This window comes from Eptatretus burgeri, chromosome 9 (genome assembly GCF_056783735.1).
Source record: "Eptatretus burgeri isolate ZD-2024b chromosome 9, Ebu_testis_v1, whole genome shotgun sequence".
Taxonomy (NCBI): Eukaryota; Metazoa; Chordata; class Myxini; order Myxiniformes; family Myxinidae; genus Eptatretus; species Eptatretus burgeri.
The window spans coordinates 68,573,042-68,591,051 of record NC_140969.1 but is presented as its reverse complement, the minus strand read 5'-3'; the positions used below and the strand labels follow the sequence as shown (position 1 = coordinate 68,591,051).

At 39.2% G+C, this 18,010-nt stretch overlaps 1 protein-coding gene across 4 annotated transcripts in view; it reads right to left on the bottom strand.

Moving 5' to 3' along the window:
• The window catches only part of LOC147020295 (rho GTPase-activating protein 18-like), a 54,517-nt gene extending 37,090 nt beyond the window's left edge, over positions 1 to 17,427 (bottom strand). The window contains exons 1-2 of one of the 4 annotated variants that reach the window (XM_085895568.1): positions 16,815 to 17,427; positions 16,017 to 16,195 (exon numbers count right to left, since the gene is read on the bottom strand). Coding sequence is in view for 1 of the 4 variants with exons in the window: in XM_085895566.1 (XP_085751692.1) it covers positions 16,815 to 16,834 (20 nt within the window). In the remaining 3 variants the exon portion in view is untranslated. The remainder of the gene's footprint in view (positions 1 to 16,016; positions 16,196 to 16,814) is intronic. The other 3 variants (XM_085895569.1, XM_085895570.1, XM_085895566.1) reach the window with 3 other exon arrangements.
• Positions 17,428 to 18,010: the final 583 nt, after the last annotated feature.

Below are 18,010 nucleotides of genomic sequence, written 5' to 3'. Positions count from 1 at the left end.
GTTCCACAGATAGCCGTGGAATTCTCATATAATTTAAAGCATAAACTCCTGCTTGAGTGTTCATCAAAGTCCAAAAGAGTTTTGTTTTGTCATTACCCTTGTATGTCACATGGTTATGTTACAACCTCACAAAAGTGGATTTGGCTTTTTTTCACCAGATGCATGAATCACAAACCTTTGAGGCAATGGTTTGGAGACACCAGAATGTTTTACAATTCCTGGAATGTGAAAGTTGCTCCAGTAATCAGCCTTATATATTAACACAATTGTCCTGTGGTACAATTTCATGCTGTTTAAAGACAAGTATGTGAACTTTTAAACTTTTCAAAACTTTCTTTCACCACATTGCTTCCTGCTTGTAAATGATTACCAACAAGAACTTTCTATTCATATTAACTTTGGCCATTTAAATGCATGACGGTTATTGGTACGACATATCTCATTTTATTATTTTAGTCAACTTAATACAAAGGTTTATAAACTTCCTACATTGTGGAAACGCCAACCGAACTCGAACCCTTCGTATAAAGGAGCCTTTTGTGTTGTAATCATTAAACAAAAGTATGGTGAATGAAAAACCTTCTTTCTTCCCAAAAGCTCAACTTTCTCATTATTCACTTTTGGCTGGAACGAGCTGTGATGTGCGAGACCCTCTGGTCAAGGCCAACCGTGGCTTGCTTGGCGTCCGTGCTGTCATTATGCGGACATAAAAATGGCTGCCCAGGCCGATTTGATTTCAGCTCCACAGTATTTCCTGCCTTCGGCCTGATGCCATTGTTACCACAGAAACTGGGCAGACAATCGAGTCAACCAACAGTGTTTAGGAGAGGGTATGAGGGCTGGGGGGGGGGGGGGAGGAGTTGGGTACGCTTCACTGGAAGCCTACTGGAAATCTCTTTGCAGAACGTTTCTTGACTTTTTTCCCCCAAATAAATGATCCATGAGCTTACAGTCATGGCAACAAACGCATTGTGAATGTTATGGTCTCATGTCTCGTTTATCACATTCTTTCCAGTGTTCTCGAGCATACGTAAAGAAGTGCATTGTGGGGGGTTTTTAATTAAATAAACACTGAATTATGGTTTCTCTTTTCTCTTGACCGGGAGCCAGGCACTCAAGCAAATATGGTGTATGTATTTCACGAATGAGTATCCTCGGATTAAGTTTAAATCAAGGTGTATGATATTTCATGAAATACAAGGATCATTGTTGGAATTAAGGACAAGTATTATGGTTGATCGAGATTGCTTTAACAATGAAGTGCAAGTTTTGTAATTGATGGACGTTGTTGTAGGAAAGATGTACAAGTATCATGGTTCATCGAGCTTGCTGTAAGTTCGTACTCGAGGCAACATGAATAAGTTAAATGTAACAATTTCATTTGAATTATATTTAAAGCCGCCTTGTACTGAAGGCCATTTTTAATTTAAATTTTTTGAAACTTTAAATTGACAGTTTGTCATTTCATTCTATGTCACTATAATTAGTCTTGTTATGAGGACGACGATGAAACTATGACGTCATTTAGAATCGTGCCATTGGGATGTTGTGCTATACATTCATCCTTTGAAGAATTTTCTTTTCCAGACAGCTTGGACTTTGCATCTGGTCGCGGACAGTCCGGCGTGATGGGGGACCGCGGTTCGGTTGTTGAAGACTCATGCGCGTAAGTGACTGTTGGGTTACACTATCCACTGTAGAAGATCAGTATCAGATGGCGGCACACAAAGCCTCACAATGACTTCCTGCGTGAACTCTTTTGTGCCTGACTGCGCATCCGCTGCCTGGCATGGCGTGCTGTGTGGAATATTGGGTTGTACTGTATGTAGTCTGTCATGTTATCATGTTTGAGGGCATGTTGTGTGGCCCATCTGTTGTTGCAACAAAGAGCATGTTTTCCCTATACAAGTCCCGTTGTCATGTCACGGCATGGAACACAGGCCCTCCATGCCTACAATTGCTTCATGGTTCCTCACACACTGCCATATGCCTTGATTTTCATTGAACCTTTCATTTGTGACATGTACATGCATAACTTGGATTCATTCTCAGGCCTGAGATATTTTACAATGAGCACTAACCTGATTAACTCGTTCATATTCTGCAGGCATCAATCAAATGCTAGATCATCAAAGCCACTTTAACAGTCTGATGTGGTTGTGGAGGAGAGCTTGACACAAGAGCTTTAAATCTAAAAGGTCCCTTTGCCAAGATGTGTAACGGTCTTGCTTGAAGTCGTAGAGCACTCGGTGTGATGGGAAGCATTAACCCCGTAACCCCAGCTTTAAACAAGGCACGTGGAAATAACCCAAGAGCAGAATGTGTTCCAGTATCTCTGTCTGCCTCGACCCACCTCGTGCATAATGGCAAACACATGCCTTTCCGGTAGTTCAGCACAGACGGACAAATGCTCGCCATCAACGAGCTGTGTCTGATGCCCAACTGTCACCTAACGTGGTTATGGGTTCACCGCCTTGTCATTAGTCACAACAATGTTAATGCACATCAGTCATGGTGTACTGTCCAAAAGATGAAAAATGGGGGATGACAAAAAGATGTGTACTGTATGCATTGTACATACTCTGTGGTGGATGTATCGACAGTTTAGGCATTTTAATAAAATCCCTCATTCAGAAGGGATACGAATCAATTACCATAACGAACCATTGTGCAGAGAAACCATAATCAAATTTAAATTCCTTTGCGTGTGTATGCCCATCCATGTACGGTCGATGTTAAACTGCAAAGAAAGAGCTGTTTGTTGCATTTGTTGCAGAAGTAGACAAAAAGCTTGTTTTAAGATTATAATATACCTATTATAATAATAATAATATGCTCCATTTTAAGGAACTTTTACGCAGAAGCATGCCAATTAGGCCTATCAAAGCCTGTGCAATGGTTGCCAACCTTCGGTTGTTTGCCTGTGCTCTGTCCTTTTTAAATGCTAAAGCATCAAGCAAGCAAGCAGTACATATTTAAATATTTGGTATGACTTGGCCGGGGTCAGGTTTGAACCGCCGACCACCCAAACCTACAACAGATGCTCCAACCATTACGATGAGTGCGGTCAGACATTCTATACAAATGGAAATCTGGCAAAAGAGCTTCATTTTAATTTTGCCATTTCTCATCCTAATAGTACAAACAATCTGAAAAAAGCACTAAGAGTCAATGGTAGTTATAACATCACACTGTAGTGCACATCTTACAAACATCCCGCTGAACTACAAGTGCTGAGAAAATTGGTGTTTCCTGTTGATGTTTCCCCCTTTCCATTTTGTTCCATTCCAGTTTTCTCCAGCTCTTCCATGAGCCTCGACTATGAATACAAAAAATGCAAATGAGCTCAAAGCTCATTTTCCAAAGTGCTTCCAGAGCACTGTGCTTGCTTGTCTCATACAGATCCATTTCCATAAAACGACATAATATGCTCTTACATCACTTACATCATGCTGTGCTCGTTCTTCATTTCGCTGCATGGTTAAATCGTGTACTTACAACAATGGGGTGGCCTGGTTATCGTTCCCATATGAACCCCTTGTTTCAGGATGTGAGAAATCCAGGTTCAAATTGCATATAGCATGTTTGTCCATCATTTACAATTTTTTTTTTGTAATCTACATGAAAGTACTCTGACATTTAAGGCCCTGTCACACCTTGACGTTTTAGCCAGCAATGGCAACGTATAAAAATGTATGTAAAACATTGGCGTACGCTGAAATTTTGATGTTTTTAAAAAAAGTTTTGGACGTATTTATAACGAGTTGGACGTATGCATAACGTATTTGTAACGTACACTGAACGTTTTAATCACATATAGATAACTTATACCAACGAATGCCGAGCATGTTGTCGGCGTTCACAACCTATGCCCAACGATAGTCTTATGTATGCATAGCGCGCGGCACGTATCGCCGACGATCACGTGGCGTAGCCTGTTAAAAACCTGCCGCTCGCCGATTCAAATCATAACTGCCTGAGAATTGGAAGTGTCAACATCGCAGTCACACCTTGGCAATTTAGCCAACGTATGCCGACCTAAGAAAAATGTGTCTAAAACGCTGGCACAAGTCGAATACATTTTGGGTAAGTTTGGTTTACGTGAAGAGCACGCTGAAAAATGATGAAGTATGCTGTCATATGTCGTAATACATCTAATACGTCGTGAAATTTCAAGCATGCTGAAAATTTTACGACGTACTCGCCGTATGGCTCACACGTTCCGCTACGCTGGGAATAAGTTGTAGGCACGATATGCGATCGTTGACACACGTTAATTGTAAGTTACTCATAAGTCGAAACACGTCGAGGTAATGTTTAGCATACCCGAAACTTATTTTCCCCGTCAAGGCACATTTTCTTTTTTTCTCCTTGGCTCCGTGAAGGCACGTGACGAAATATCTGAAGTTGTTGTTGTTGTGTTTTTTTTTTTTTAGTCTATCACGAATTTTAAAATATATTCGGACATTTGCTTTTAAGTTTCGACGTCGACGTGACAATATCCTCAAACAGAAAATATTCACAGAGGAGGAACTAAGAATAAGACGAGCAAACTGAAGAGGCAATCGGACGTGACGTAACGGTACGTGACGAAATATCGGAAGTTGTTGTTTTTTTTTTGTTGTTTTTTAAACGCTGCCAATACGTCATTATACGGTAGCTGTAAATTAGAAACACGTTCATTAAGTTATGTGGTCGTGCGGAAGACGTCAATCAAATACATCTACATACGTCAATATGCGTTGGAGGTACGCTACTCATTGGTTCAAAGCACGTTACTCATAGGTTAGAAATGAGTTTTGGATACGCTAAGCATTACCTCGACGTGTTTCGACTTATAAATAACTTACAAGTAACGTGTGTTAACGATCGCATAACGTGCCTCGACGTGTGTCAACGATCGTATAACGTTGCCTACAACACGTTACTCATAGGTTATAAATAAGTTTCGGGTACGCTAATCATTACCTCGACGTGTTTCGACTTATGAGTAACTTACAAGTAATGTGTGTTGACGTGTGTCAACGATCGCATAACGTGCTTCCAAGTTATGGCCAGCGTAGCGGAACGTGTGTTGCATACGCCGGCATACGTCGTAAAATTTCAAGCATGCAAAATTTTGAGGACAACCACAAAGTACAACAATGAAAGCCAGCGTACTACGACGTATGGCAGTGTTTTTCAGCGTGCTCTTAACGTATACAAAACTTACCCATAACATATTCGACGTGTGCCAGCGTTTTAGACAAATTTTTCATAAATCGGCATACGCTGGCTAAATCGTCAAGGTGTGACTGGGCCTTTATCATTGTCTTTGCCCTGAATGTGATTTCTGTACTAGCTCCTCCACACAGCCGGAGATCACTGATAAAATAAAATTAATTAATGATTTCCATTTGAGGCTGCAGGTTCATTTGAATCAAGACAATCTCCGTGACTGCCTCTCATTAAAATATCATAGACAACAAAAAGTGTGCTTAAAAAAAATGCATTAAGTTTGTAAAAATAATGACTGCCAATTCCAATAAAGTATCAGCCAGAGGAATTTGTGTTCAAAACAAAACGACTGTCAGTAAAATAAAATGAAAAAATAAAAATTGAATATCAATAAAATAGTTTGTCAGGAACTTGTGTGTAAAAGTAAAAAGGCTTTTCATAGCAAAAAGGTCAAGTATGTCATGGTAACATAAACGTTTTACAATTTCAAAATGGTAATAAAATCAAAAACGTATTACAATCACAAAATCATAATACAGTAATACCCCAATTTACGTCTCCCCATTTTACATCGTTTCGTTGCTTTAAAAGCCGTACCTTTTATTATCGCAGCGTTTTCAGAACTTGCAAGGCTCATACAGATGCCAGAACACATCGCCAAAGTACCATATCTGGAGATCACAAAATCACTGAAAGAACTACAGGGTGTTTTTATTTTTAAAAGCGCAACCTTATTAAAGTTATGTGAAATTTTTATTTTTTCCTGCAATTTCTTTGTAATTGGAGGTTTGTCTGAAGCATCATTTGGAGGAAAAAAAACCTGCAAACATCAGAGTCATATTGTTTATTTTGAAGATGGCATGGACAATTGAACAAAGGATCTTTATTGTGGAGTCTTACTTTGCCACAAAGTCATGTAAACAGACTCACACACGATTCAGAAAGAAGTTCGAGACCAGATTAGCCTAGATAAGTGTGCTTTTTTTATTAATAAAGAGGTTTAAGTCCCACGGGACAGTCCAAGATCTTAATTGCTCAAAGTCTGATCGCCTGAGGACGACAAGATCACAAGAAAACATTGGAGTGGTCCATAAAGCAGCTTTGAGGAGCCCCAAGAAATCGCTGCATTGTCGATCTCAAGAATTGAACTTATCTACATCAAGTAAACAAATAATTCTGGAGAATGAACTAAAAATGTACCCCTCACATACAAGTGAAGCTAAAACTAACAGACAATGATAAACAACTTTGTGTGACGATGTGTGAATGATTGAAGAAAAAAAATGCATAGGGATCTAATTTTTCTGAGTAATGTGTAGTTTTCTGATGAGGCCTACTTTTTTAGTCATGTTAACTCTAAAATCACTTTTTAAACTCTAAAAACGTGTTTTTGGGGTTCTCGTTCTCCTGATGAAGTTCTTGAATAAAAGGCCATTGCACAGCCAGAAATGCACTCCATGGGTTGCCATAAACAAATCTGGCATCATTGGGCCTTTCTGATTTCAAGATGAAGAAGGGAAATCGGTAACCATAACCACTGAACGGTACTTGAAAGGTAGCCACAAGTTCCGGGTTGCATTAGTGAGGAAGCACCACATCGACAGGGCTGTGCAATGGTTTCAGCAAGATGAGGCCACACCTCACACTTCCAACATATCGATACAGTGACTACAACAGAAATTCAGTGATCCAATCATCTCAAGGAGGACAGATGTTGAGTGAGCGCCCTATTCTCTGGACCTCAACCCACCTGACTTCTATCTTTGGGGTTACCTGAAGGATAGAGTGTACCAGGGGAGACCTCAGACTATTGATGACCTCAAAAATGCAATTGCCACCAACATCAAAGCTATTCTGCTTCAGGAATGCAGCAAATTATCAACAACTTCAGCAGGAGGACCCATTTGTGCCTGCTGCAGCATGGCAGCCATTTAGTGTGAACTATCTTCTGAAATCTTAATCTTCTTAATGTTTTGTGAACAGTCTTCTGAAATCACTAGTTTCATTTTTGTGTGTTACATTATTCTACATATTACACAGATTCTTATGCAAAAGTTTCATGGTGTTTTAATGGAAAATTTAAAAAGTATGAAAAACAACTTTGGGTTGCGTTTTTTTTCATAAACCACCCTGTACTTTGCGTTGCACACAAAGAAATATACTGTCGGACCCTGACATTCGCAGTTCCACTATTCACTATTAGACTATTCGCAGACCCCGCATATTCATGTTTCATAAAATGTGACCTGCTTCGACATTTGCGGCTCTGTGCTTTGCATATTCACGGTTTTTCTGACCTGCTTTTACATTTACGGCCCTGCGATTCATATATTCGCAGTTTTCCACAGGATTTTTGATTTTCCCTGATGAATCACGAACCGCAGGAAACCTATCCCCCTCTTTCCCATTGAAACAATTCTCCAACATTCGCGAATTTGACATTCGTGACATTTTTTCAGGAATATATCCCTGACGAATGTCAGGGTCTGACAGTACGGTACTCTCCCGATCGAGTGCAGCCTGTGGCTGCTGGTTGCATCATTGGTTGGGAAGCGGCTATGCCGCTGATGCAGTGTCCCCCTTACCAGTACACTGGTGCTCATTTTGCTGACCTCGGAAGGATGACAGGCTGAGTCAACCTCCTGGTTCAATTTTAGTTCAGCGGCCAACGGGGCTTGAACTCAGGACCCGAGGATCCCAAGCCGCCACCCCAACCACTAAGCCAACACCAAGCTAGTACTGTACTGGAGAGTGGCTAAGAGGCATTGTAAAAGTGTTGCCTCAGAAATGAAATTGGACTTATTTGTCAAATGGATGCTGAAGAACATACTGTTGATGTTGCCAGGTTGTTTGATTTGCCTCCGGCAATGGTGCGAACCATCTATAAAAATGTCAACTTTCATTGAAGGAGGAAGAAAAAGAGGTTCTGCCAAGTCTGACCACTTCCGGAAAAGGTTTATTTTTATTTAAATATGTCTGGTAATTGTTTTTTTTTATATGTATGTGTAATTGAGTATAACTGTCATTAATCACAAAGTATGTCAGCCCAGGTTGTAACCTCCTACTCAGTAACCATGTAAACCAGTACTGTGCTGTCCATGGTCGGGTCGTTGGCGACTAAACCGGCAACCCCACCCGGGAAACGGGGTGAGGAGGGTGTGTATGGACACCCAGCAGGATTAAAAATAAGACCTGTCAAAGGGTGGAGGAGCTTATGAAAGAGGCAACGGCCATTTACACTCCCTCCTCGGGTTACAGGTTGGTGGTAAGCAAGGGCATGCTCACCATAAAAATTTAGGCTCCATTAACTTCAACATGGGCAGCAACCAGCCCATAGATTGCCGTGGGCGGTACCGGCCTACATCAAAAAGAATGGTACAAACCCTCAAGCAAGATCGTGAAGGCCTGTCCTTCCCCATGATGGTTCTCATGGACCCGATGTGCATTCAAGCTTGAGGTTTGGGAGTTGGAACATTGGTTCAATGGTGGGAAGAAGTATGGAGGTAGCAATGGAACTGAGAAAGAGGAAAGAGGAAAGTGGATGTGTGTTGTGTGCAAGAAACAAGATGGAAAGGAGGCGGAGCAAGATTCGTTGGTGCGATGGGGGTCAGGTATAAGTTTTTGTGGTCAGGTGGTGATGGAGCTGCAGGAGTGGGAGTTTTGATAAAAGAGGAACTGAGTGGTAATATTATTAATATAAAAAGAATTGGTGACAGGATTCTAGTGGTGGTAATGGTACATGGTAAGCAATTAATTTGTGTGATAAATGGATATGCGCCGCAGGTGGGACGAGAGGAAGTTGAAAAAGAAAAGTTTTATGAAGATCTGATAGCAGAAGTAGAGAGCACGGGGCCAAAATAATTTTTAATTGTCACTGGTGACTTCAACGGTCATGTGGGTAGAGATGCAGATGGCTATGAAGGTGTTCATGGCGGTTTTAGTATTGGAAGGAGAAATGATGAAGGAAGAAGTTTATTAGAATTTTGTGTGGAGGCGGATATTGTTGTCATGAACAGTTGGTTCAAGAATGAGAAAAAGGCAACATTTAGGTCCAGTGGAGCAGAAACGGAGATCGATTTTATGTTAGTAGGAAAAAGTTGGAGAAAGAAAATTCGAAATGTGAAAGTTATTCCTGGGGAACTCCAGCACAGCTTGGTGGTAATGGATGTGGACAAAATAGATGAGGTGAAGAAAAAGAAACAACAACAGAGCAAGCGTACAAAGACCTGGAAGATGGAAGATGGAGAAGTAAAAAGAAAATTTGCTGAAAAGATGGATATTCTCTGGAAGGAAAAGGAAGAGGATGGAGATATCTGGACAAAGTACAGGAATTGTGCTCAACAAGCAGCAAATGAAGTTTGTGGTGTTAGTAAAGGAAAACCACGTCATGGTGAAACCTGGTGGCGAAACGAAGAGGTGAAGGTGGCCATCGAAAGAAAGAAAGAAAGAAAGAAAGCTTCAAGAAGATGCAGAAACAGAACTCGGAAGAAAACAAAGCAAGATACAAGAGAGATAAGAAGGCAGCGAAGAAGGCGGTGGCAGAAGCCATGAAGAAAGAAGCTGAAAAAGAGCTGGAACAGTTGCAGATGAACAGACAAGGAATTTTTCAGAAACTGAAGATAATGAAGAGGGAATCTCGTGACATCACTGAAAGCAACTGTATAAAGGATAAAAATGGGAGGATTTTCTTTGTTGATGAAGATAGAAGAAGAATCTGGAAGAAGCATATGGAATCCATCATGAATCAGGAAAATCAGTGGGATGGTTTAGTGGAAGTTGAAAGAACGGAGGGCCCAGTGAAATGAATCTCAAAGGAAGAAATAAAGAAAGCTTTGGAAAGTATGAAGAATGGAAAAGCAGGTGGTCTGGTCCATCAAGCATTACGAAGGAGCATTTTACATCGTCTCCTCATGGATTAGAAGTATTACATCAGGTTGCAAATGAGATAATGCAAGGTAAGAGCATGCCAGAGGATTGGAAACAAAGCACCTTGGTACCCACCTACAAAGGTAAAGGGAGTGTCATGGAATGTGGATCGTATCGTGGAGTGAAACTTGTGGAAAGAGTGTTAGAGAAACGGCTCAGGGAGGTGGTGAAGATTGATGAGATGCAATATGGTTTCATGCCAGGAAAAGGTACGGTTGATGCGATCTTCGTAGTCAGACACATGCAGGAGTGCTATCAAGAAAAGAAAAATAAATTATTCATGCGTTTTGTAGACCTGGAAAAGGCATTTGACAGAGTCCCCAGGAAAGTCATTGAATGGGCGCTATGCAAAAGAAATGTTCTTGAGGCTTTGGTGGAGGTTGTAATGAAACTTTATGAAGATGCGACGACACGAGTTCAAGTTGGTAGTGGTTTCTCTTGAAAATTAAATGTGGCCATAGGCGTTCATCAGGGATCGGTGCTTTCGCCGCTCCCGTTTGTGAAGGTACGCGACGTATTGTCAGAGTCAGAAAGATAAGGCGTGTTGTTTGAATTCCTTTATGTGGATGATTTAGTCTTGATTGCAGAATCAATGGAGGAGTTGGAATCACAGTTCAACAAATGGAAGAGGGCGTTTGAAGGCAAAGGTTTGAAAATCAACATGGGGAAAACGAAAATTATGGAATGTGGTGAAGAAACAGGGGTTATTGAATTGGCCAAGAATGATTCATGTGGAGTTTGTGGTAAAAGAGTGGTAAGTAATGCCATCAGATGCAGTTCTTGTCACAAATGGATTCATGGTAGATGTACAAATCTGAAAAGAGTGACACAAAGAATGGATGGTAGTTTTGAGTGTAAAGCCTGCATCAGAAGAAGAAATTTAAGCCACCAGGATCAGGATCCAGATTCAGAGCAAAGATTGAAAGATGTTGAGAGAGTAAGCAGATTTTGTTATCTGGTTGACACCATCAACAGTCGTGGAGGCGGTGAGCTTGCAGTTACAAGAAGAACGAGATTGGATTGGATGAAGTTCAACGAGCTTGATTGGTGTTATGTAGTAAAAGACTGCCTTTGAAGTTGAAAGGGAAGATCTATACCACCTGTGTGAGAGCAGTAATGGTTTATGGCTCCGAGGCATGGACTGTGAGATCGGTAGAAGAAGGTCTCTTGAGAAGAACAGAAAGAGCAATGATTAGAAAGATGTGTGGAGTGCAGTTGGTAGACAGAAAGAACACGAAGGAGTTGATGGAAAGGATTGGTCTGAAAGATACAATAGTGGAGGTGGTAAGAAGGAGTGGCTTGAGATGGTTGGGTCACGTGCTAAGAAAGAGACGATGAGGGAGTTAAGAGAGTATGGAATTTGGAAGTGGAGGGGAAAAGGGGAAGAGGAAGGCCAAAGTTGAGTTGGAAGGAGTTGGTTATGAAAACAAGTCAGAAATTGGGATTGGGAGTGGAAGACGCAGAAGATAAAAGAAAGTGGAGAGCTGGAGTTATGTCATGGAAGGAGTGAAAGTCAGCAACCCCCCATAAGGGGGATAATACTGACTTAAATAAATGATGATAAAAAAATGATATGATAATGTCATTGGTAAAAAGTGAAATATAATAAGTGAAGTGGTGATGTTAGCAACGCATCCCCCACTTATTCCATTAATTGTTACGAGAAAAATTGTTTTGATTTATGTAATTTTGATACACTTTTAAGGAACAAATCACTGACATAACCCAGGGTCTGACTGTAATAACGAAAATTATTTACAATCACAAAATAATAATAATAAAAGAAGCGTTTTACAATCACAAAATGAACAAAGATGTTAACAAAGACATTTTACATCATAAAATGTTCATAATAACCCAAACGTTTTACAATCACAAAATGGCAATAATAACAAAATATTTTCAAATCATGAAAAGGTAAGAATTACAAATACATTTCATAATCACAGAATAGTAATAATAAACCAAATGTTTCACAATCGGAAATTGGTAATAATAACAGAAACGTTTTCCATTCTCAAAAGGGTAATAATCACAAAACTATTTTCAATATCAAAATGGTCATAAAACAAAAGTGTTTAACAATCAAACTACTCACAATAAGAACCATATTTTCAAATCACAAATGCAAACGAAAACATCTGTTTTCCAATCACAAAATGCTCACAATATTAAAAAAAAAACGTTTTCCAGTCACAAAATATAAGTAATAACACTTTTTCTCATTAAAATGCTCAATATGAACAAAAATGTTTCCCAAACACAAAATCGTGACAAAATTAATGTTTCCTAAACACAAAATGGTCGGAATAATAAAAACGTTTGATAATAATTAATCATCAAATGGTAATTTACAATAACATTTTCCATTCATAAAATGGTAATCAAAATGTGAATAAAAACAAAACTTTTCCAAATACAAAATACTTCTCGGAACAAAAATATTTAACAATCACAAAATAATGACAAAACCATTTCCAATCACAAAATACTCATACTAAACAGGATGTTTTACAATCACAAAATGCTCACATCAACAAAAACATTAAATTCACAAAATGGTAACAAAAACAAAAACGTTTTATAATCACAAAAGGGTAATAATCGGAAAAAACAATTTCCAATTACAAAATGCTCTTACTAAACAGGATGTTTTACAATCAGAAAATACTCACATCAACAAAAACATTCAATTCACAAAATGGTAACAAGCTCAAATGAGCTAATATCCTCGTCCTCTTAATGATGACGTCATAAAAACGAATATGACGTCATTGTGATGTATCAGGTTTGCGATAAATTATCTGTGCTAATGCCCGGCTTGATTCCCACAATCAAAATTGAAACAGCTTGCGCCTAGTTTCGGAGATAATGGTATAGGCAATTTCCATTAGCTGTGATATTATGACGTCAACTTTTTTTCTTGGAAGAATTTCCAAAATCGGAGATGGGTACTGCCTGTGCGTGGGCTTTCTGCGTATACATGGCAAGTTTCAGGAAGATCCAATGAAAACTCTGGGTTGTGAAACAAAAAATAGGAATGACATCATAAAAATTGATATGACGTCATAGTGATGTATCATGTGTGCGGTAATTCATCTCTGCTAATGCCGTTCAATGACCGCAAACAGAATTGAAAAAGCTTGCCTAGTTTCGGAGATAATTTTTAGGCGATTTCCATTAGCGGAGATATTTTGATGTCATAACTTTTTTTTCTAGGAGGAATTTTCAAAATCGGAGATGATTACTGTCTGCGCAGGGTATTTTTACATATATATGCCAAGTTTCAGGAAGTTTCGATAAAAACTGTAGGCTGTGAAAAAAAAGTCCATAAGAAGAAAATGAAGAACAGCAACGTGAGTAAGACTTGGAGATCCTCCACGAGGATCTAAAAACAAAAACGTTTTATAATCACAAAAGGGTAATAATCGGAAAAAAAAATTTCTCATCACAAAATGTTAACGAGAAGGCATTTCCAAATACAAAACCCATCCACGCCCACTTTATACTCGGACTAAATTTGAAGAAAAGAACAACTTTAAAAAATGCAAATTTTATTAAGAAGTGTTCTCCATATTGTCATAACACAAGATTGTTAAACATGTGATTACAAAAGCTCAAATGGTAAACAATAATAATAATAATTGCATTGAGAGAGGGTGTCTTTTGCTGATGGGTACAAGGCAGTGAGAGAAAGAGAAATTGTGAGAAAGAGAAAGAATAGAGGACAGAGTGAGAGGGAATGGGGGGGGTGAAAGAGCAGATGGAGGTGCTGCCTGTGAGGTGCTCAATTCACAATACACTTTTTAAAGAAAAATTCCAACCTAATAAACAATTAACATGACAGGAACATTCAACCCCCCTCAAGGGCCTAACAAGCAATGAATCAGCCACATGAAAACCAGGCAAATCTAAGAAACACAGGAGCAATAAAAAACCCGGCTGTCTCGTCCTGTAAAACCAAAAAAAAACATTTAAAATGTTCAGAAGAACAAAAATGTTTTCAAGGCACAAAATGGTAATGAGAAAAAAACATTTTACAAGCACAAAAGGGTAATATCAAATATGTTTTATAATCACATTTGGTAACAACATAAATAAAATATTTTTAGAATCATAAAGTGATAATAATAATAAAAACATTTTCACTCACAAAATGCTCAGAGTAACAAAAGCATTTTCCAATCACAAATACAAAAACAACCATTTTGCAATCGCACAGTGCTGACAATACAAATGTGTTCAATCACAAAATGGTAACAAGGACATTTTACATCATGAAATGTTAATAATCACAAAAACGCTTCCAAACACAAAATGTTAACTTGATAGCATCTTAAAATGGAAAGCCAGTCCATGTCTGGCTTGTACTCATTAAACTTGACGAAAACAACAGTTAAAAAACAATTGTACATTTTATTAACTTGTGTTTTCCATATTCTCATAATGGAGGTTTGTTGAAGATTGGAAGACAAAAGCTGAAATGGTAAAAAAAAAAAAAAAATGTTATGGCCTGGACAGACACACTGAAGCTTAATGGGAAATAAATAAATACGGAAGCTATTTATTTATTTATTTACTTTAAACCTGCCGTCTCATGCTTGACGTGCTGTGGATGGACTGATAATGCCTATTTGGCTTCTCCATATTCTCGTAAGTAAAGGTTTGCTGAAATTTTGATAACAAAAGCTGAATTGGTTAAAATGTTCTGGCCGAGACAGACACACTGAAGCTCAATGGTAAAGAAGAAAAGAAAGAAGCACGGAAGTGATTATAAAAAAAAGCGATTTTAAAACCCACTGCCTCGGGAGACGAACTGATAATACCAAAAAAAATTCCAATCACAAAATGCTGATGAGAATAAAAACTTTTTCCAATCACAATATGCTCATAATAACAAAACGTTTTCCAATCACAATGTTTAAAAATTTCAAAATCACAATATGGTGATAAAAAAATATTTTTTACAATTTCAAAAGGTTTATGAATGTCTCACAAAAATTTGCATTATCAAAGCTGTTTGGGGTCACAAAACTATCCAAACAATTAAAAAAAAACTTTTGCATATAACAAACACTTCTCTTTAACAACAATACCATGTTTCAACAACACAAATGTCATTACAGTGAAGATTTGTAGTCAGATTTAGGTTATAATAACGCTTTGTATTTGTTGCGTCAACTTGGAGTAGCTTTTATACCTGTAGGTGTGCACACATTATGAACAGTTCAGGCAAATGTGGAAAACGTTTTTCTCCTGGTGTGACCATTTCACAAAGAAACACCAAACGAACTTTTAAACGGACAATGGGAAAAAGTTTGAACTCTGAGCCAAACCACAAACATCTAACTGGGGGCAAAAGAACGGGATGATCGCAGAGCAGGAGACATTACCCAGCCTTTAGTCACAACTTCGAAACGATTGGGTTAACCCTGACGCGGCCCATTCGCTCTCACATTCAGGCATTGGAATGTCCAGAAAAGCAAGAAAAAAAGGACATCCTGATGAGCAATCTGTGAAAACAAGTCTCGTTTAAAGGCTCCGTTAGATAAACTTTCACTCTCTCCTGCCCCGTGTCGTGTTTTCACAGTTCATGCAATTGTATTCTTTGTACAGTTCGTCAAACTTGGACATTACGAATGTTAACAATAGCTGGTTCACCAAATAATCATTGGCTATATGATAATACTGGTGTTTTGGACATAGTTATTACATATAGGTGTGTGTGTGTGTGTGTGTGTGTGTGTGTGTGTGTGTGTGTGTGTGTGTGTGTGTGTGTGTGTGTGTGTGTGTGTGTGTGTGTGTGTGTGTGTGTGTGTGTGTGTGTGTGTGTGTGTGTGTGTGTGTTCTTTAACGACGACAATTATCCCCACCTTCTTGTGGGGTTGGCCGGTGGAAACTTGGCCGAAGTCTTTCAGAACCGGCTGGCAGAGAGAGACAGACCCTGTCAGTCAACAAAGGTTCAGGCAGAAATTTGGAATTTGGCCAGGGTGCCAGCAATAGATCACCTACTCTTCACGAAGGACAACATGGCATCTTTATCATCCACCAACTGAGGGCAGTAGACAGGATTCCCATTTAACAACCATCCGAGGACAGCACACACATTGATGAATCTCCCTGCCTGTGCAACAACAGATGGCAGTTTACAGCTGAGTCAGGATTCAAACCCAGGCTAGACAGCTTCGAAGCAAGTGTACATACCTCGAGGCCATCAGGGCTGCCCTCCATATGTGTGACGTGTGACGGTGATGATGATGATGATGATATATATATATATATATATATATATATAGCAATGAGGAAGAGAAGATGTATAATATATATATATATATATATATATATATATATATATATATATATATATATATATATATATATATATATATATATACACATGAGAAGATGTATATTATATGTTTCCACATACAATATATATATATATATATATATATATATATATATATATATATTGTATGTATCAATGAGGAAGAGAAGATGTATATTATATATATATTACACGCACACATACAGTCACATTATCATACTTGTTAGAATATCCTATTTGAAAATGCACAAAAACCTTTTGGAATGAAAATATTACATCATTATTCTTTCAAAAAGTTGTTGATAAATTGATTGTTTACAGGAATCTAACCAGAAGTACTCACCTGTGCAGTCGCACTGGCATTTTCTCTGTCTCTGTCTCTGTCTCTCCTCTCTAACAGGTGACTTGTCCACAGCCGCCCGAATGGGCCGTAATCAACCCAGAGCACTCTGTTTAACCACCATATCCACAGCACGTCAGCCAGCTTGTGGCTCGTTGCTTTGGCTGAAGCACAACTGTCTGTGCCAGCTGAGTTTGTCCAGGTTTCGTCTGCTCTGCCAGGAGGGAAAGCATGTGCTTGTTCAGTCGAGGAGACCGGGGTGGGGGGAGGCAGACGGGGTGGGTGTGAGTATCTCAAGGAAAGCCAATCACTGGGTCTCTTGGGAGGGGCTTGCATGCCGTTTTTTGTGGCTGACTTGGCCCCTGCAATGAGAGCCTGTAGCCGAAGGTTTACAATGGCACATGCCTGGTCTTCAATGTTCCTCTTTGTCTGGACTCCCTGGTGTGAAATTGATTCTCATACCTCCATAGTCCGGAGCACTTTGGAACTCTGATTGTTTCATTATGATTGTGACTGATCTGGCTCTCTAGCCTTCTGAAAGGTGTTATTCTTTCCCTTTTGTCTTGTATGTCTGGAGCCATTGAGAGAGGAAAAAGAAAGTGTGAAACACCCACAAGTGTCCACCTCGAATACTCATCAATTCCTAGAGGAGAAATCTCACACACACACACACACACACACACACACACACACACACACACACACACACACACACACACACACACACACACACACACACACACACACACCTCACCTTTAAATCAATTAAATATCCAAAACACGCTAGACTTCACTCAATATGCTCAACCTTCTCTATTCCAAAGCTTGCCTGGTTAATAATACCAGTTACCATGGCATCACGCTGCCAATCCTGGCCATTGAGATGTCAGCCATCTTCCATTCACCGGAACACATTCTCTTGTCGTGAAACGAAGATTATTAAATCAAACATAATATTCTTTGAGGAATAAGAATAATTTTGAGTGCATGAAGATACATTTAAAATACAGCTCCATGATGAGCCGTTTAATTAGGGTTGGCTTGGGGATCAACAACAGGGGCATTAGGGATGTGGCCAAATCGCTCGGAATATCCCAAAGACAAGCAACGCACATGTGCACTCAAGGGGCTGAGTGCAACATCAGGGCAACTTGTATTTCCACAACAATTTGTCAGAAGCATTGGCATAGGCAGCACTG